A 20,339-nucleotide genomic window follows, 5' to 3' on the forward strand; every position below is an offset into this window, starting at 1 on the left:
TCAGAAATATTCCCCTGATGCTGCACCCACTGGAACTTAAGGTCCCACTGCAGAGACCGTATATGCCATCTGGCGTGATCCACATGCAGGAGGCCATGAGGCCCAGCAGCATCAGGGTCATTCTTACCGAAATACGGGATAGAGGCTAAAACATCGGTATCATAGCCCGAATATCCCGGACCCGCTGTTTGGAAGGATGGACCCGAAACTGTGCAGTGTTCACAACCGCTCTGATGAAAAGGAGCTTCTGTGAGGGGTTCAGGTGCGACTTCGGCATGTTGACTGTGAATCCCAGCGGATGCAAAAGTTCCGCCGTAGTCTGGAGGTGGGAGACAGCCTGGGGCAAGCTCACTTTCAACAGCCAGTCGAGATAGGGGGAAGACTGGAACCCCTGATCTGCGCAGATGAGCTGCAACCACCGCCATCACTTTCGTGAACACCTGAGGCGCATTGGTAAGGCTAAAGGGGAGCACGGTAAACTGGAAATGCTCATGGCCTACTGTGAACCATAGGTAACGCCGGTGGACAGGCAAGACGGGAATGTGAAATAAGCGTCCTGCAAGTCCAATGCCGCCATCCCGTCTCCAGGGTCGAGGGCAGACAAGACCTGAGCCAAGGTTAGCATTTTGAACTTCTCCTTCCCGATGAAGCGTAGGAGGCTCCCTCCTCCGTGGCCACAGTAGGTGAGAAAGCATACCAAGGTCTGGGGAGGTATCCAGACCAGGTCAAGATACCCCTCCCAGTCCTCCTCACCTTCCTCTGGCCGCCAGTCAGGGCAGAAAGGAACGCCAGGAAAGAACAGTGGTACAAAAGTACCGGTCAGCGACGGTCCGGCGTCGGTGAACGTCGGTCCGTGTCCAAGTCGGGGGTCGACGCCAAGCGAGGCCACAGCTGATTTAGTCACTGGAATCAGTGCCGGGGAAGTTACTGTGAGGTCGACCGGCACAGATCCGGATCCAGGCCTGGATCCTTGGGGGCCCTCCGGAGTCGAAGCCACAGCCTCGAAGGCCTAGGGCCCCCAGCCGAGTCCCCGGGGCCCAAGGCTGGGCGTAGTCAGGCCGCCCAAAGATGCCGTGAGGCGGTTCGTAGAAAGTTCGTAGCTGGGCAGGGGACGCTCCGGCTCCCGGAAAAGGAGGGAAGCGCGGAGTCATCCCAGAAGCAGGCTCCATAAGGCTGAGCAATGACGCTCCGGGTCCCGCGTCGCATCGGCCGACGATGGGGAGAAGGCGAAGAGCAACAGTGCTTAGACTTACCGGATGACGAAAACTTGGTTGACGAGTGAGGATGGCTCCACGACCGGTTCCGAGACCTTCCTCTCGACTGGGACCTCGAGCGGCACGGAGTCAACTGCCGGTCCTCCTGAAGCTTTCAGAACCGTTCTCGCAAAGACTTTGGGTTCATGGCCCGACAGTCGGAGCACGATTTTGCGTCGTGGTTGCGCTCCAGGCACCAGAGGCACACTAGGTGGGGGATCCGTTACAGACATCAGCTTGTGACCGGAGTCAAGGCTTGAAGCGGTCCAACGATGAGACATCCCCCGTGCACCAGGAGTCAAAAGACTCAAAAAAGATGTTGACAATAGTCAAAAAAGGATTACTCAAAAAGTGACTAACGGCACACTCTCTCCAGATCTGCGCTGGCTGGCGCAGAAAAATAAAGAACTGACATCAGTGCGCAGGGGCAGCGTCTAACTACACACCGTGACGTCATCCCGGCGACCGCGATGCCGGTCGCAGAGTCGACCAACGCCACCTACCAATGCGCAGGGGTACTGCGAAGACAAGATTTCTCCAGCTCCAGTCCGACGCCTGGGGGTAATTCTAAGGTAAGGAATCTATAACTATAATCTCTTTCAGATAGGCTGTAAACGTTTAGAGGCCGGAGGTCTAGAATTAGTCGTAAAAATCAGTCCTTTTTGGGTATTAGAAAGTATAGAGGGTATACCCCTGAACCCTGATCTAGAGGGAAGTGTTCTAAAGCTCCTTTGAGAAGAACAGCTTAGCTTCCAGTTTAAGCAATGTTTGGTGTTCCAGTGATAGCCTGTGAGTGCAAGGTGCAATGTTGAGGTGTGGTAATGAGCTCCAGACAATAGCCATGTTGGATAATGTCCAATACCCACTGGTCTGATGTAAAGGTTTGCCATATGGGTAGGAAATCTCGTAAGTAACCGCCGACAGGATTTATAAGGTCGCTGGGGTAGGAGAGGAAGTGCAGCCAATCATTCACTGACCAGATCTGTAAACCGCTTTTACACATAGTCATGGAAGCAGATAACTAGGTTTTGTCAAATTCTCACACAAGGCACAAGCATATCACCCAGGAGGTAGTGACATTAGCTGAGAGTTGGAACAGGAGGTCACAAGCAAAAACTTTTCGGCCCACAAAGCCAGGTTCCTCTAACTCTAGGAGGCTCCCCAGGGTTGGTATCCAGTTTTGATGAACAGAAGAAGTTTGAAGACCAGACTTTACTGGATTAGCTCCTTAGCTGCCCGTGGGAGCCAGCAGCATTATATTCTCCTGCCTGCTCCTGTGGTGGTGGCCTTACTTTTTAGATTACTTTCAGGATTACTTTTACTACTCAGTGTGATATGCCGAGATATCACATTAGGACATTTCCTGGATAAAAGGTCAGTTAATTTTTTTGCTTCCAAAACACAGTTTATTAGGTTTCCATACAAAACACCCTCAACACGAGTTTTTCAGAGGAAAACAGTCAATGCAATCCTATAGAGAAAAATTGGGTTATCATTTTGCAGGTAAGTAAACGTTCTTGAAGGTTGAGTTTCTGGATTTAGAACAATCGTTCCCCCAGGGTCAAGGATGCACTCAAAAAGCACATTAAGTGGCACTATGGCGTCTGGGTGCAGAGTCCTGTGGCCCAATGTTCGCCTATGGGGCTAGGGGGCCGTTGGTTGGTGGCTGCTTATGAGCAGGACACAAGGTTGAGGGAGCAAAGCTCATAGAGGTAAACTCTGGGCAAATGGAGATCCAAGTTAGCATGCAAGGTGCACCCACAGCGGCACAGGAGTGGCCGGATGCAGGGTGCTGGATCGACGTCGGGAGCCCTGTTGGTTTCATTAGGAAACCTCCGGTCAGAACAAACACTGCATGCTCAGGCATAAAGTTCTTCTGAATGTAACCACAGGTTGGAGAGGTGAGTTGGGATGCAAGGAGATGCCGCGACACCATCGGTTCTGCCACCCAAGGCTGTGGGGCATCGGGTGCAGGGGTGTCTTTTGGCGTCGTGTTTTCCTTACCAGCTCCGGTCGGGTTGATCCTCCAGATAGAGGCTGCAGGCATCGTCGGTAGGCTTGAGGTAGGTCAGGGATCACCAGATCCCAGGTCAGAATTGCCAGAGAGACCTCATTGTGGTGTTGGGCCACTCTAAATCGGGCCGTGGGCGACAGGTGCAGACTCTCTGATTTGGCCGGAGCCAGAGTCTGTTGAGCAAGTCCGGTGCTCACAGGAGGCAAAGCCTTTGTAGGGAAGGCAGAGAAGGTCCTCCGGGTTCTAGGGGGCTGCTGGACACGCCGGGATTCTGCTGGAGCAGGTCGGGGCAAGCCGGTAGGGCTGGGGCCAAGGCAGTTGGTGACCTCCTCTTCTCCCTTTAGCACTGCTCTTCAGTCCTCCTCCTTGCATGTCTGAGGAGGCCAGGTTCAGGATTGCTCCTAAATACTAAAGACTGATTCTTGGATTTCAGACTGTACTCAGCAGATGTGGCCTATGATCTATGTCCTATGGAAATATGATTACATTTCCAAGAGGCACAGACCTAGGTTAAATGCCAGTGGATACTCAAACAAAAACAACTTCTTTGCTTGGCTGGAAATCTATCCAAGGCCCTGGTCCTACCAATTTATCTAGGTTGAAAAAGTTTAAAGTTCTATTAGGGGTTTGCACATATAATTGGGATCCAAATTTTCAATCCCAAACAGAACTGTTAGACTATGTGAAGGAATCTTTAAGAGTGACTACAAGAACATAGGACCTGAGCACCTGGTTGGCAGGAACCCAGGGCACACTTAGTCAAAAGAGCATCAACATCAGGCAATTTAATAAACGCCTCTACCTACACCCCCTCTGTAGCGTCCTCATTGCATCCCGCTTACAGTGGTGGCGAATGCGGGCATAGAGGACCCCATCTGTACCTCGAAGATGGATGCGTTAATACAGCACATGATTAAGGGGCAGGAGAAGCTGGAATGGGCCGTCGAACGTCAGATGGCCTCCGCCAGTGCAGACCGCGAATTCTTTAAGGACACGATAGCCGCACAATTGGAGGGACTACAAAAAGCGGTAACCGACCCCCTTGTCAGCCCAGGACGCGAAACACGCAGTCCCAGTCACCCCACCCCCGCCGGAATTTCATTACATAAATATGTGTCAGGAGAAGACCCGGACGCGTTCCTCACGAACTTCGAGAGGGTCGCCAGGGCGTGTAGCTGGCCGCTGGAGAAGTGGCCCTTCTTTCTGGCTCCTCTCCTGACAGGAGAGGCCCAAGCTGCCTATCAGGTGGCTAATGCCACCGGAGATGCCCCGTATGGCGCGATCAAGACACTCATCTTGGATCACCTGGGTCTTGATGCAGAGGCTTACAGGGTGCGATTCAGACGAGAGAAAGGGGCGCCCGGAGAAAACCCAAAGACCCTGTATTTCAGACTAAAAATGGCCGCAGACAAGTGGCTGAGCCCCGGTACCAGTACAAAGGAGGAGATAATGGAAAAGATTTACTTGGAACAGTACTTGGAAGCCTTACCCTACCACACCCAGAGGTGGTTGAGGCAACATACGCACCTAACCGCTGATCAGGCCGTGGAGATGGCCACCACATTTTCCAGGGCTCAACCAAAAGGCTGTATAGGGGAGATAGAGAAATTGCGGAACGCATCCTTCCGGGCGGACAAGAAGCCTAAAGCCCCTGAACAGTCGAAAGTCCGTTCACCGAGATATGAAGTGCCCCTCATGAAGGGCCCACAGTGTTTCGACTGTGGGGAGTGGGGCCATATCGCCCGAGCCTGCCCCAAGAAACGACCTATGGAGGAACCAATGGAAGTAGGATATGTACCCAAATCGATTCTCTACACAGCAGAGATGGGATCCGCATATCATGTACAGGTATGGGTGAACGGTACATCCCTCCAGGCCCGGTTAGATTCAGGATGCAGACAATCCGTCATTCAAGGCATGTGGGTATAGCCGGAACAGTTGGTACCGGACTCCTGGGTACATATTCGGTGTGTCCACGGGGATGTAAATCCTTACCCCGTAGCCAACATCCCTGTTATTCACCCCTCCGGGGCTCACGGCCAGGTAAGAGTAGGGGTCCTAGACAACCTCCCCGAAGACCTCATCATCGGGACCGATAATCCTGCGTTCCAGGACATGTTCCGCAAGATACTGAGTACCCCAAAGGGAGGGAATAAGTCCCCGGGTAATAGAGAGGACCCCTCGGCGAGCGCCCGGATAACCCCAGAACCCTGGCTATTGGACCGAAGTTTTAAGTTTGCACAGGCCAACGATGCCACTCTCTTCAATGCGTGGGAACAATAGTACTGTGGAAAAAGACCCCTGCCTCTATCCCCGCTTCCTCATTAAAAACCTGCTCCTATATCGCCAGGGAGGCCCCTCCGATCCCCACCAGCTCTTGGGTCCCCGGTCCTTTAGAGAGCAAATCCTATTCTTTGCACACACCCACCTCACGGCTGGTCATTCGGGCTCAGAGAAAACTACGCAAAACATACTCAGACACTTTTACTGGCCAGGCATTTACAAAGACACCAAGGCTCACTGTCAGACCTGTACTGTCTGCCAGAGAAGAAATACCCATAGACCACCGGCAGTCCCCCTACAGCCTCTCCCAGTAATTGGAAAACCGTACGAAAGAGTAGGGATGGACCTTATAGGACCACTGCCCCGTACAAGAAAAGGTCATATGTATGTCCTAGTGGTGGTGGATTATTCCACTAGGTTCCCTGAGGCTTTTCCCTTAGGCGCCCCCACAACTCGCAATATAGCAGACCGATTCCTCAAGCTGTTTTCAAGAGTAGGCTTCCCTAAAGAAATACTGACGGACCAGGGCACCCCGTTTGTATCTCGCCTGATGAAGGAAGTATGCCGGCTGCTCGACGTACGACAGATCAAAACGTCAGTGTACCACCCGCAAACCGACGGGTTGGTGGAACGTTACAACAGTACCCTAAAAACCACTCTCAGGAAGATGCTCAACGTAGAGGGAAGAGAGTGGGACCAGCTGCTACCATTAGCCTTGTACGTCATAAGGAGCCAGGTTCAAAGTAGCCTCGGATGTTCGTCCTTTTAACTATTGTACGGACGCCAGCCTAGAAGTTTGATGGATATGACAAAGGAGGCCTGGGAGAAAGAAGACAGTCTGGAGTCCCGAGAGATGCTGGAATATACACAGGGTCTGCAATCAAAACTAGGGAAGCTCCGTGACTTGGCCCACTCCCACCTTGAGAAACAACAAGAAAAACAGGCGTTCTACTATAACCGAGGGAAGAGATGGAGGACCCTGAATGTGAACGATTTTGCTTTAGTGATGTTGCCAACCTCATCCCAGAAATTCCAAAATGAGTGGAAGGGTCCTTACAAAGTGGTAGAAACCATAGGGAAGTCCACATACAAGCTGCAGATCACACCAAGACGGACCCAAGTCTGCCATATCAACATGTTAAAAAAATGGATAGGGCCACCACCCAAGACGACTAGCCTCACGTTGCCCACGCATCATAAAGACCAGGCAACCCTACACCAACTGGTCATCAACCCAGAGATAAACACAGAAGAAGTCGGAGACTTGATGGACGTACTACAGGCACACGCCTCGCTCTTCTCCAACCTCCCGGGAAGGACCCATCTTGCAGAACATCGAATAGAAACCGTCCCAGGGAAGATCATCAAACAAAGGCAGTATAGGGTCCCGGCAGCCCGAAGGGAAGCCATACAGCAAGAGGTCCGGGACATGTTACAACTAGGTGTCATACGCCCGTCACGAAAGCGACTGGTCTTCGCCTATAGTGATGGTGCCAAAACCGGACGGAAGTGTACGCTTCTGTATGGACTTTCGTGCTCTCAACAACATCTCCTCCTTCGACGCCTATCCCATGCCGCGTATCGACGAGTTAATCGAGAAGCTGGGAGAAGCCAAGTATATAACCACACTAGATTTAACCAAGGGCTACTGGCAGGTACCCTTACGGGAAGAAGACCGCAAGAAGACCGCCTTTTCAACACCCGACGGCCTATTTGAGTTCACGGTCCTACCCTTCGGCCTCCATGGTGCACCGGCCACCTTTCAGCGGCTGATGAATAACGTCTTGAAGGAACATCAGAGCTTTTTGTCAGCATATCTAGACAATATTGTGGTCTTTAGCCCGGACTGGAAAACACACCTCCAACATCTCCATACTCTATTCCAGACCCTACAAAACGCCGGCCTACACGTGAACGCAAAAAAATCAAGGGTAGCCTTTCACAAAGTGAACTACTTGGGTTATGTCCTGGGTCATGGTCTCATAGCCCCCCAGACGGAAAAGGTGAAAGCAATTGTAGATACCCCTTTCCCGTCCACAAAAAAAAGAGATGAGAGCATTCCTGGGTCTGATCGGCTACTATAGGCGATTCATCCCTAACTTTTCAGAACAGGCTTCTCCCTTAACGGACACCCTTCAGACCCAGGTAAAACCCCACGTCTTCCGGAGTCCCTCTCCGGAAATGATAAATGCCTTTCAAACCCTAAAAGACATAATCACTTCGAGCCCCGTGTTGGCCTCCCCTGATTTTTTCAGGCCGTTCATCCTACACACGGATGCATCTAACCACGGCCTGGGGGCGGTCCTGTCCCAAGTAGCAGAAGACGGAATAGAGCACCCCCATATGTAGAAAGCTGTTCCCTAGAGAGATGAGATACCCCACGATCGAAAGGGAATGCCTTGCTATTAGATGGGCCGTGGATAAGCTTAGATACTATCTAGAGGGGAGGCACTTCACCTTATACACAGACCACGCCCCTCTGCAATGGATGAGTCATAACATCTCCAACAACCCCAGGGTACTCCGTTGGTTCCTCACGCTCCAGCCCTTTTCCTTCTCTCTGAGACATAGAAAGGGGTCGGTTAACGGCAGCGCCGACTATCTCTCAAGGTCGACCCCTCTCCCCGAGCGGGAGAATCCGGTGGTGGAGGAGTGTCACGGGGACAGCAGGGACTACGACCTCGAAGGGGGAGAATGGTGGACTCCTCAAGAACTGACCGGTCCTATGCTTTGTGTCCCTCAGGACGATCCGTGGACTCCTGCATCTACAGACACGGCAAAAAGGGGACCCTGCACCTTTAACTGGGAAGCCTTTGCTGATAGCCCCGCCCTCTATTCCAACGTAGACAGCCATCCACCAATAAGAGGCTGGGAGGGGAGAACTAGGATGTGACACGACACCGGAGGGAGACCGGAGATGGAGCACGACGGTGAACTGGAGGAAGAAGACGAGACCGAGCGACAGGAAGAGTGGAGGAAGAGCCGAGACCGAACCGAGGACTGGAAGCCGGAGACAGAGGACCTCAGGACTCACGTTCCGCCGAGCCACGCCCAAGGTGGAGGTGCGTGGCTATCCCAGGTACGGGATCGTTTCACGGGTTGGGTTGGGAGGCGGGAGAAGGGAGCGCGCCACTAAACCCCGCCGCTCACCGCCTCGTATAGAGTGGATGCAACCCCCCCTCCCCCCTTAGCCACTCACTCCTCTCACTACCGCTCGTCGAGATCACCGCTGCACCAGTGTGTATCCCTCACTCCCCATCCCTCAAATCAGTTGGAAGTAAGACCTCCAAACTAACGCTAGCCTCTCTCTTTGTTTGGCACGGTCCGGAGAGTCCTCGGCCTGCCCGCACAGGAGCCTGGGAGCAAGACGGACTTCTGCCCTACGTGAGCCAGACCCCAGTTCCAAAGCCAGGACAGTCCACAACGGGGAACAGAGACAGTGGCAATCGCATTGACAATTTAATAAACGCCTCTACCTACACCCCCTCTGTAGCGTCCTCATTGCATCCCGCTTACACCGCTAAATGAAGAGATGCAGGATCGGGATGACAAATTTGGCCGTGTTCCATGGTCAAAAGATTTGGAAGAGGGCGAAGAATGATCGGGTCGCACAGACAGGAGCAGTAGTTCCGTGAACCAGATTTGTCGAGGCCACTGGGGGGCTATAAGAATAATGTGACCGGGTTCTTTCCTCATTTTCTGCAGAACCTTGGGGACTAGAGGTATTGGTGGAAAAACGTAAGCATATATTTTTGACCAGTTCATCAAAAAGGCATTCCCGCATGACCTTGGTTGGGGAAGCCAACTTGCGTAGAACAGGCATTTGCAGTTCAGATATGTTGCGAACAGATCCAGATTTGGGGGACCCCATAGTTGAAAAATGTGATCCAAAAAAGGGTTGGTGTAATTCCCATTCGTGATTGGTCATGGACGATCTGCTTAGGGAATCCGCAAGATTGTTCGACGCTCCCGGAACATGAACTGCTGTGAGGACGATGTGATGTTGAATCGCCCAATTCCAAATTTGTTGAGCCTGAAGGGACAACAAGACAGACCTTGAGCCTCCCTGTTTGTTGATGTAGTGCATGCACGTTGTGTTATCTGTACGGATCAACACTGTGCATCCTTGAATGATGGTTCGGAAAGCTTTCAGAGCCAGAAAAATGGCCAGTAACTCTAAAAGGTTGATGTGTCTGGTCTTTTGTTGAACGGACCACTTGCCTTTCACAGTCAGTCCTTGTAAGTGGGCGCCCCAACCCTCTAGAGATGCATCGGTCGTGAGGGTGAATAGTGGAGTGTCCGCCACAAACGGACGTCCTGATGAGATATTTTCTTCGTGAGTCCACCATAAAAGAGCTCTTTTTAGTCGATGTGTGACTTTGACTAAGTCGTTGAAAGTTCCTGAGACTTGAGCCCATTGTTTGTCCAATTCCTCCTGGACAGGCCTCATTTTCAGGCGGCAGTGAGGGACTAGAGGAATGCACGAGGACAGCATCCCTAGAAAAGATTTCAACTGTCGGACAGAAACTGACTCTTTTAGACGGATAGAAGTTGCTAGCTTGCGAAGACGGCAACGTCTTTCGTGCGACACAAAAGCTTTCCCTTGCCTGGTATCTAGAATGGCTCCCAAAAACAGTCTTTTTTGAGCTGGGAGAAACTGAGATTTTCCCATGTTTAATGTGAGGCCCAGAGATTGGAAAAGGGACCTGCATAAAAGAGTTTTGTTTGGATGCCAGATCGAACGACTTTGCCTTCAGTGGGCAGTCGTCTAAGTATGGAAAGATTTGCACTCCTTGTAGACGAAGGTAAGCTGCCACCGGTGCAAGGACCTTTGTAAACACTCGGGGAGCGGAACGAAGGCCGAATGGCAGAACCTTGAATTGGAAATCCTTTCCGGCCACTCTGAATCTGAGAAATTTTCTGTGTCTCGGCAGTATGGGAAGAGGAAAATAAGCATCTTGAAGATGTAAAGTTGTCATAAACTCTCCTTGGGATAGAAAAGGGAGTACCTCTTGAAGGGACAACATGCAAAACGTTTGTGTCTTGATGTATTTGTTTAGAGCACGTAGATCAAAAATGGGACGCCATTCTCCCGACTTTTTCTGTATGAGGAAGAACCTTGAATAAAACCCCCTGCCTTTCTTTAGTTTTGGCACCACTACGATCGCGCCATTTCTCAATAAAATTTTCAGCTGATTCAAGAGCTCTTTTAGGTGAGCAGGAGGGGGACCTCTTGGTGGAGTATTTGGAGGAATCTTTACGAATTCCAATGTGTGTCCCCTGCGCACAATATCTAGAACCCATTGATTGGTAGTAATTTGTGACCATTTGGAGTAGAAGTGGGAGATTCGACCTCCAAGTTTTGAAAAAGCGGGAGGATTTTGCGACGGTGTGTGGTGAGAGTCATTGTTTCTTGGAGGAATCCTTTCCTCTATAAGAGGATTTTCCTCTGTACTGCCTGTAGGTGGAAGAATGCTGTTGCCTATATGACTGCTGATTCTGGGAGGAGTAGCGGTTCTGGCTTTATCTGTACTGATTTGAATTTCCTCGAAAGGAAGAAGAGGAACCACGACCTCTTGCGCCTCGAAAAGGCTGCTTTTTGAATTGTAAAGACCCAAGAGCACGAGCAGTGTCAGTGTCCTTTTTAATTGTTTGAAGGGCATCGTCTATATGCTGGCCAAACAATGATCACCGTCGTAAGGCATGTCCAGTATTTTTGTCTGTACCTGCTGACGGCCCGTAACCAGCCCTGACGCCTGAGGACTGCTGCACCAGCCAAAAGAAGGAAGCCAGTAGAGGATACATCAAAAGCGCAATCGATAATGTGAGGAAATTCTTTCCCCCTCCTGGAGAATTTTTAATGCCCCTGGCCTTGATGTTTCAGGGATAAGGTCTATAAAAGATGAAATGTCAGACCACATTTGGCGGTCGTAACAGCCCAGGATCGCTAAAGAATTGGCTGCCCGTACTGTTGTTGCAGCCATAGTGGAAAACTTCTTTCCTATACCATCCAGGCGTCGACCTTCTCGATCTGGTGGTGCAGACAAAGGAGACGATGGGTTTCTGGATCGATGCCGAGCTGCCTGAGTAATGATGGAATCAGGCTTTGTTTGCGAAATTAGACAAGCAGGAGAATTTGGAGGGCCTTGTATTTTTTATCTATCCTAGGAAGAATAGCTGGAATGGAGTTAGGAGTTTGCATCAGCTTGAGGCCTTCTTGCCAGATAAAATAGATAATTGGAATACAACGGACCTGCTTTTGGGGTTGATCCTTAAAATCATATAGGAAACAATCCTCCTCCCTGGTGGTCATAGTAAGGTGGAATCTTTTAGCTGCTCTTTCCATGAGCAGATGAAAACCACCAATGTCGAGCGGTGGAGAATCCAAAGGAGCTGGATCAGCAGGACAGGAGATGGCGTTTGTATTTGATAGTTGTTCCATTCAGAAAGAAAGGAACAGTCATCCAGCTCACCTTCTTTGTCACCATCATCATCCTGCTCGTCGCCAACGTCTTCCTCTATGATTTGAGGAACTGCAAGATGTTGAACTCTTGTCGCCGACGTAGGTGTGGCCTCTTTTTCCTTATTTGAAAAAGGTTGTGGAGGTATCTGCGGCGTTGGAGAAGTCTGCACAGAACGTGGAAAACGGCGGTTGTAATCATCCAACATATATTGAAGGTTGGAAATAAGACTCAACAGCAGTTGTGCCATAGGAAGTTCTGGAGCTGGGTGTGTGTCACAAGTAGAGAAATCGTCCTCTTGTAAGTCGTCATCATCATCATCAGATTCCTGACACTTTATTAGAAGTTCAGAGGGACTGCGAGCAGCTCGAAATCTATCATCCTCGGATTCCTCATCGTCAGATGAAAATAGCACCTCTGGAGGCTGAGAAGGAGCTTTAATTGGTATCAGGATATCCAAAGAGGAATGTCGTCATTGAAGCAAAGAGCTTGAAGCCCTTAGTGGTATCAGATCTTGAGATGGAGTCATAGCCGTTGTTGCTGACGATGAAAGTTGTCGTTGAGCCACCGCCGCCAACAAAGCCACCGCCGCCCACAAAGACACCGCCGCCCACAAAGCCACCGCCGCCCACAAAGCCACCGCCGCCCACAAAGCCACCGCCGCCGACCCCTTTTGAAGTTGAAGGTTGGGTAGTGGGCTTATTAACATGATGTTTCTTCACCACCTTAGGTCTTGGAGAAACCTTCTGAGAGTCACTTGTTCTCTTCAAGGAGGGAGCAGTTTTGGATTGAAGACACACTCTCCACATCTGAAAGAGGATTTTCTGAAGTCTTCAACTTCTGTAGCCACAGAAGGAGACGCCCTTCTCGGTCTTTTAAAGTTTTCTGAGAAAAGGTTCTATACATTTTACAATCCTTTACCTGATGTTCAGGATAAAAGCAATAAATTCATTTCTTGTGAGGGTCTTCAGAATGAAGCCTCAGTTTACCAAAACTTCCACAAGGTCTGAAGAGGGATTTCTTGGAGGTAGACATCCTAGAGGTAATCTTCTGAGGAGATGAGAGAAGAAAAACTGAGAAAGCTCAGGGAGACACCCTTCACACGACGTGCGGTAGAGGGCCTGAGCCTCTGGGGAGAGGGTTCTAGAGGGTGCAGACGCCTGATTGGCTGGATTTTGGACTAAAACATAATGACAGTAATGTGTTATAGATGTGACAAGCTGTGTATCCATAAAAAGTCTATGGTTTTACTTTCTTTTATGCCTATTAGGCTTAAGTTATTACTACATTGCTATGTTATGTACCATGGGACTCCCACTTCGACGACGGGGAATATTCAAGCATGTGAATCTATGAAAGACACCCCAATACTGGAGAACGTCATTTATTTAGAGTTTTAAAATGTGTTTAGAATGTTCTAGTTCGATAATATAAGGGCTGTTCTTTGCTCTGTGGGGCCCTGCCTTCACACCATTTTAGAAGAAAACGCTCATTGACAATTCAAACCTTGCACAACTTTTCACTCTAGACTTCGCTTCCACATTACCATAGTGAAGCATTATGGTCCATGATGTTTTTAGTCTTCAGACTTTACCTTGACTGTGTCCTGAAGTTATTGCTTCCTGATTCTCACTTTTCTACTGCCACCGCTCAGATGTGCACTCTATTCCTGGTTCCTCTATGTCCCATTGTACTCTTTCTGTTGTCAGTACTCTTTCTATATCATAAAGCAGCCGTCATTTTCTAGTTAAACTATGAATCCCAAAACCTGGTTCGCCATGTGCTTCTCTCCTGAGCTGCCAGCAATATATTCCTTGTCAGCGCAGGACTCATTGTTAACACTTCCATTTTCCTGAGAATGTTTGAACCTGGTCTTATTTGCTGCTTTGCCTGAAGGCCTATTTGTTACTGTATACATTGCACATCCTCTGCCTCTGATCATGTTCTCTGATGCATAGCTACCTTTCATGCAGCATTACTGTGCAGGCATCTTGTCCATGCTCTTTTGTTCCTGCACATATTTCAGATTCCTTATCCTGTGTTTGTGTTCCTGTCCAATCGGCATATTTCCAGTACTATTTTGTTTTTATTGCCGATTCCTTTCAATTTATTCTGCAATTGCTTGCTCTATCTGCTCTCAATCCTGGCTCCATTTGTTTATCTGCCTTCTCAGTGTCTACCTTGCTTTTTCAGTTAGTTAAGTTGGTCTGTCCACTCTTTCTACATTGTGGAAGGCTTTCCTTATCCCATGGTTGGTAGAATCCAGCCCTACCTTCCCTGAAACTATTTATATATTATTACTCTTTCACCACATTCATTTCTGCCTTTACTGAGCCCTGTTTCTGTATTCTTGTCCCTTGCTCTGCTGTCCTCTCATGCTTGTGTTCAAACTCTTAGTCCATACTAACAGAGGTTGACTGTGAATGAGGCACCAAGCATTAGAACTTACTGAGACTCACTTAATAGCCCTCTTCCATAATGGGTGCTGGGTGTATCCCACTAGAGTTCATTGCCTTATTGTGAACTTTTTAGTTACAGACAGATAATTACCCACAGACCTTATAAACATTAGTTTATGGTAGTTTTGTCTATTTTTCTATAACTTTGTACTCTACTATTGTTGATGCTCTTGTTCTTTTCATAAGGCATTGTACCGTACACGTGTTATCTTCCTAGAGCATTTTTTTTTTTTTAGATGTGTCTGGTGGCTTAGGGGGCTAATGCATCCACTTCAGTGATCTGTGACATAAAAAGTGTTATTTGTTAAGGGCGCTTTCACCCTTGGGTCTCTTGGCACTGAAACAATAGATGTTTATCGTTGCTCAACTCAATGGTACTCATTTTATGAGCCTCAGAAAAATAAAAGGGCAAGTGGACCTGCTGAGAATCGAACCTGTGACCATCAAGTCAAACACAGATTCCTGCAGTGGATGCATTAATCCACTTAGCCACCAGACTCCACTAAACATATTGCTACAGGATTGACTCCTGGCAGGTTCACTCAGTCTGCCATTCATAGGAGGTTGGTAAAAGGAGTACCACTGAGTTGGGTGTCATCTGATGTCAATAGTGCTAAAAGACCACCTTCTAGGTGAATGAGTGTGCCACAAATACACCAGCTGTTATATTGGTTATTTCTTTGAGTTCAGTTATAAAGCTCCAGAACTCGAAATGTTCGAGTTGTTTACCACCATTAAATGTTCTGAGTACCTTGTTCATAATACATTTGGTACTAACACTGGTGATAATTTTCCGCTCCAATTTAATTAATTCAGTTTCAATTGTACTAAAAATTATGGCTAGTCCAGACAACAGGGGAATCTGAAATGTTAGTTTTTTTAGGATGACATGCCTCGCTGGCACCCAATTGAATGAGTACCCTTTGAGAGCCCCAGCTTTAAACCTTGTTTCACTCTTCTCTTGAGCCGTTCACCCACTTCCCACCCAAACACTTACCTTCACGTTGGGAAGAACGAGATCCACTTTTCTCAGAAAATGGACCTGGATCAGCTTGATGACAAGGAGAGGCAGAAGACCGCGAACCAGAGGATCCAGAAGATGGCATGTCTGTAGTAGAAGAAAAATAAATGCTGAATTCTGGCAAATTCAAGCACAGAGAAGAGTGAAGGACAGATTTAACCAAGAAAAATGGGACCACTGAGCAGTCAGTAAAAGGGTGTTGTGAGGGCATGATGAATTATAGCTAGCCTTCATGAAGCCAGACACCTGATCTTTAAACTCAACTACCATTTTGGAGCAATCAGTAATTGCATTTATGCACCTATCCTATATCCAATGACGCCACCCATATTAGCCATGCGCCATACGTTTTCTATTGGTTGCTGTTGGCTCTCATCAATGACCTAAGTATATTCACAGTCCTATTCCATGACACCAGAATGGAGGCTCAGAGACATTACCCTTCTTAAGAGGAGATCATCCCAGAGATGCTGCCTTTTCACAGCACTAGACTGTTAGAAGGCCAAACACTGATATTTGCTACTGGGATTTAAATGGACGTAATGCTTATTTGTGATTTGTGACATACACACGAGTAATAAGCAGACTCTTGATATCAGACTATGGCATTGCAGTAAATCCTTCCAAGGAAAGGCAGACTAGCTAACACATTTCAATGAGAAACGTTCCGACATTTCTGCATCCAACAACTTAAAATGAAAGGCAAGCACTGTTCAGTTATTGCCTCCTTACTTACAGTGCTCTAAAATGAGTCTTTTTACACTTCACAAATAAGTTCGTGATGTACTTTACAAAAGACAAAAGTGCTTTACCAACAATGAAAAAATACATACCCATTTAAAGACTTTACTCAGAGCTCTAACTAAAGCGAGCAATGTTGAGATTAGTTTTCAGCAGGGATGCATACCTGCACTGAAGATAGTTCTTCTTGCACGCAGAATGGGGTAGCTGCCCACCTCCAGCGACTTGGTAAGATCGAGATCATGTAAAATCAGGAGATACCCAGACGAGGTGGAGATCAGCATTTTTGAGCAGTCGGGCGTTAGTCTCATCCGCATGAGGAACCGAGTGTGAAAGAATTTCTTGTGCGGGCATCCATCTTCAGTGCATCTGCAGAAAGTTAAATCAAACAGCAGATCTTTCTATTAGATCAGAAAATTTCAGGTTCCATGCTGACCAGCCACTTTTGGCACATGGCAGATTTTTTTTTAAACATTCAGTATCAAATAGACAAGAGTTAAAGGAAAGTCCGCTACTCTGTTCTTGTTAAATGTTTGTGCTTTGAAGTATGCTTTGAATACCAAACAAGCTTATAATTTACATGCAATGCTCATGAAGAATCCATACGAACACTACTACTCAGACTGGCACGGGATCTAAGTACTAAACAGAGTGCAAGAGCAAAGGCAGTGCTGGAGACTAAACCAAAACAACATTATTGCAAAAAGAAGCATAATGTGCAGACGCGGAGTCTCGCAGCCCTACCAAATGGCAAAGCAGGGTTTTTTATGCAGTGTTCATGTTTCCGTTCCTAAGTAATGGTATCTAATTCAGTGAGTTCTAAATGCTGAGAGACAGCTTCACTGGGATTCAGACTTGTGAGGTGACGGTCAAATCAGAAATCTGCAACAAAAATAGGAGGGAAAATAGGCAGGGAGTAAGGAAGCAGGAAACATGCAGAAAGGTAGAAGACTAGCACAAACGATTGGCAGATGAGGAAGAATTTTTATTGCTTTGATACTTTACTGCCTTGAGAAGATGGTTTTAAAGGAGGGAATAAAAAGGGTAGAGCTTAGACAGCAAAATGACCTTCTGACAACATGACTCTATAGCACCATGCTGGCTTTAGGTTTATGGTCGGTTATATAACCAAGTGTACAGGACAGAGGCGGGGGACGCTAGAGAGACCGGCAGCAAAATGGCCGCCATCTGGTGAGGCTCAGCAGGTGGGACAAGAAATTCATCATTAATCCAACATCTATGGGGCGTGGCCAGCACGGGTAACATGGCAGACGTGCTGTGAGACTGCCCCGCCACGAATCCCCATTTATCAGGCATATTTCTCCTTCCAAGCATCCATCACAGTATGCACTAGCGTGGGGCAGGGCGAGCCCCCCGGCAGCTGGCAAAGCGGTAATTTAGCTGTTTTGTCTGCCATACGAGAGCTGGGAGTGGGTGACGAACTTCGGCAAGGCGTGACCCTAGCTCCACAGTCTCGCTGCGCTGCGGCTCGGCCACCACAAATGTGTGGAGGAGCGCACCGATTATCCATCTCAGAGGTGGACTGGAGCTGATGTCGGCGTAGCGGTGCTGGCCTGCGGGGACTGGAGCTGGTGACGTAGTTGCTGGAGGCTCGGAAGCGATTTGTGCCTGGGACTGCCATCGGGCCTGCTGCAGTGGCGGGGGACGGGTAGCCTGCTTGGAGGGGGCTACTGAAGGAGAGACTTCCTCGCCTGCCTTGCTTGTCTCCTGGGGTCGCCGGAGTGGCTGTGCTGGCTGAGTGACGTGGGACGGGCCCGCTGGTTCGCGCCCCGTGGTCTGCTCATGCTCCGGGCAGGCTGCAGCTGCTATCACGGTGATTGTGGCTGTGCGGGGACCGTTGCTTGGAGCGGGATCCCATCTGAGCTTGGCCCTGGGACTGTGGGGCTGCCGGGTCAAACTTGGCTGCCCTGCAGGATTGTGAGTTTGGTGGCGTCCTCCCTCCCTGGGAGAGTGGAGAGGCGGAGAGTCTGCAAAGTTGCCCTGTGATGGGCTGTTGAAGGGGAAAATCACTGCGAGACACACCATCTATGGAGAAGTGGTGGTGCTGCCATAAGAGGGGCCTGCTCCGGGCCTGGTGTAGACTGGAGTCAGCTGGATCCAGCATTGCCAGCTCACTGTGAGTACTTGCGGAACTGCACAATCTGGGAGACGGGCGGAGACCTCCATTGTTCGACGGTGCTACAGGCTGGTGGCGAGGCCACACTGGTCCAGGAGTACCTCCTTAAAGAATCTTTGAAAGGGTTGCTCAGGTGGTGGTGGTGGTGGTGCCGGGGATCGCGCAGCGTCACAGGCAGAGCAACAGGTGCAGCTTGTCTCCCACTGGGCTGGTGATGTAGTGGCTCAAACCATAAAGAGGACACATACACAGGGGGTCCCGCAGATAGAGAAACAACAGAGCTGTGTTTTTAGACTAAAAGGGTGAACACAGAAACACCTAGGAGGAGAACATCCAGGTGAGCCTGGGAGGCAAGTCACCAGACAGAGCAGCTGAAGGAGAAGTAGGTGACTACTCATAACAATTAAACTTGTAGCAGCACATAACCACACGGCGGGAAGCGGGCGTGGCGCCCAGGGCTGCGGATGGGTGTGTATTGGGAGGGGCCAACGTTGCTGGGCTTTATCTTGAAGGGTGAGATATTTGATACATGGGTCCTGCTTCAGGCACAAGTCTGAAGACTGTGATGAGGTGCTGTGCGGTGAAGCAACCACTGAGCTGCATCTAAAAGTAAGCAATATGGAATCATGGCTGTGAGAAGCTGGATTGTGGTCGCAGAGCAGCTGTAGACTGAGCACAAACTCTGCTCACTGCATGGACTGGTAGGGATCAACAAGCACAGTTCACGTTGTAACATTGTGTCGTCGCTTGGTGATCTGTGACATTGTCTCCGTTACCTGGCTCCATTTTCTAGAAGGTCTGAGGCAACCGGAGCACACTGGTGACCTCTGCTGGACTGATGGGTCTCACTAGGGGGGCCAGATCGAGGGCCTCCTCACAGCATACTGGTTTGATGGAAATAGACCCAGCACACTCGTAAACACAACAAGATCCCCCGCAGGATTGACTGGATGCCATCTTGGTTGCAACAGAGCGACCAGAGGAATCTAAAATCGACAAAGTTGCACTGGATCTTACTCTGCTGCATGCAGAGCACAGGAAACTGACGGATAGCGTCACCTCTGTTGAGCAGGATGTCACGGAATTGAAACCGGCCACGGAGTTCTAGGAAAAACAGCAAAACGCACAAGAAGCCAGGATACGTCAACTGGAGGAACGAGTGGAGGACGCAGATGGTCGCTCCAGAAGGAACAACGTCCACCTGATTGGGCTACCGGAAGGTGCTTAAGGCCAGGACGAGGTGGCCTTTCTTGAATGTTAGCTCAAGGACATAATTTCCCATGCTGCATTCTCCCCCTTCTTCACCACAGAACGTGCACACCGTATTCCAGGCCGCAGCCCAGGGCCCGGTAGTGGGGCGTGCCCCTTTATCTTTAAGTTGTTACACTTCAAAGACAGTGAAATGATCCTGCGGGAGACCAGGAAGATGCCGGAGATTAAATATCAGAATGTGAAAGTCCTGTTTATCCCGGACTATACATTAAAGGTTCAGCGTCAAAGGGGCTCCTTTTTCCATGTCAAATAGAAACTCAGACAGCTTGGCATTGCATATTCACTGTTCTATCCTGCAAGGCTCCGAGTGGTCTCTGAAGGGAAGACAAGGTTGTTCGACACACCACAGGATGCATGGGATTGGCTTGAAGTAACAGGGAGGTAGGTTCACGGGGCGCAGGCTGACAGGTGTCCCGGGTGGCAAAGAACATGGAGAAAGATGCCATGAAAGATCGTCGCCGAAGATCCAGACAGACGCTGGTTCTTGTCGATGGTGCCCATCCCCGAACAGATTAAACAGGAACAGCAAGCAACGGTTCGGGTGTTGGAGAGAATTGCGGAGACCGCTGCGACTAACAGTAAGGAAGGGACTCCGGTTTACACATCGGAAGAGGAAGACTTGTAGGCGACTGGCTTGTCGGATGTTGTATCCCTGTGGATGCAGTCTGTGGCGCCACAGACTGCGGATGATATTATAT

At 49.3% G+C, this 20,339-nt stretch overlaps 1 protein-coding gene across 1 annotated transcript in view; it reads right to left on the reverse strand.

Moving 5' to 3' along the window:
- Positions 1-20,339, reverse strand: part of DCAF10 (DDB1 and CUL4 associated factor 10) — a 160,029-nt gene that overhangs the window by 42,581 nt on the left and 97,109 nt on the right. Inside the window, exons 4-5 of the mRNA XM_085636584.1 lie at positions 16,399-16,601; positions 15,468-15,578 (exon numbers count right to left, since the gene is read on the reverse strand). Coding sequence (XP_085492710.1) covers positions 15,468-15,578; positions 16,399-16,601 — 314 coding nt within the window. The remainder of the gene's footprint in view (positions 1-15,467; positions 15,579-16,398; positions 16,602-20,339) is intronic.

The sequence above is a fragment of the Triturus cristatus genome, chromosome 2_1 (genome assembly GCF_964204655.1).
Source record: "Triturus cristatus chromosome 2_1, aTriCri1.1, whole genome shotgun sequence".
NCBI lineage: Eukaryota > Metazoa > Chordata > Amphibia > Caudata > Salamandridae > Triturus > Triturus cristatus.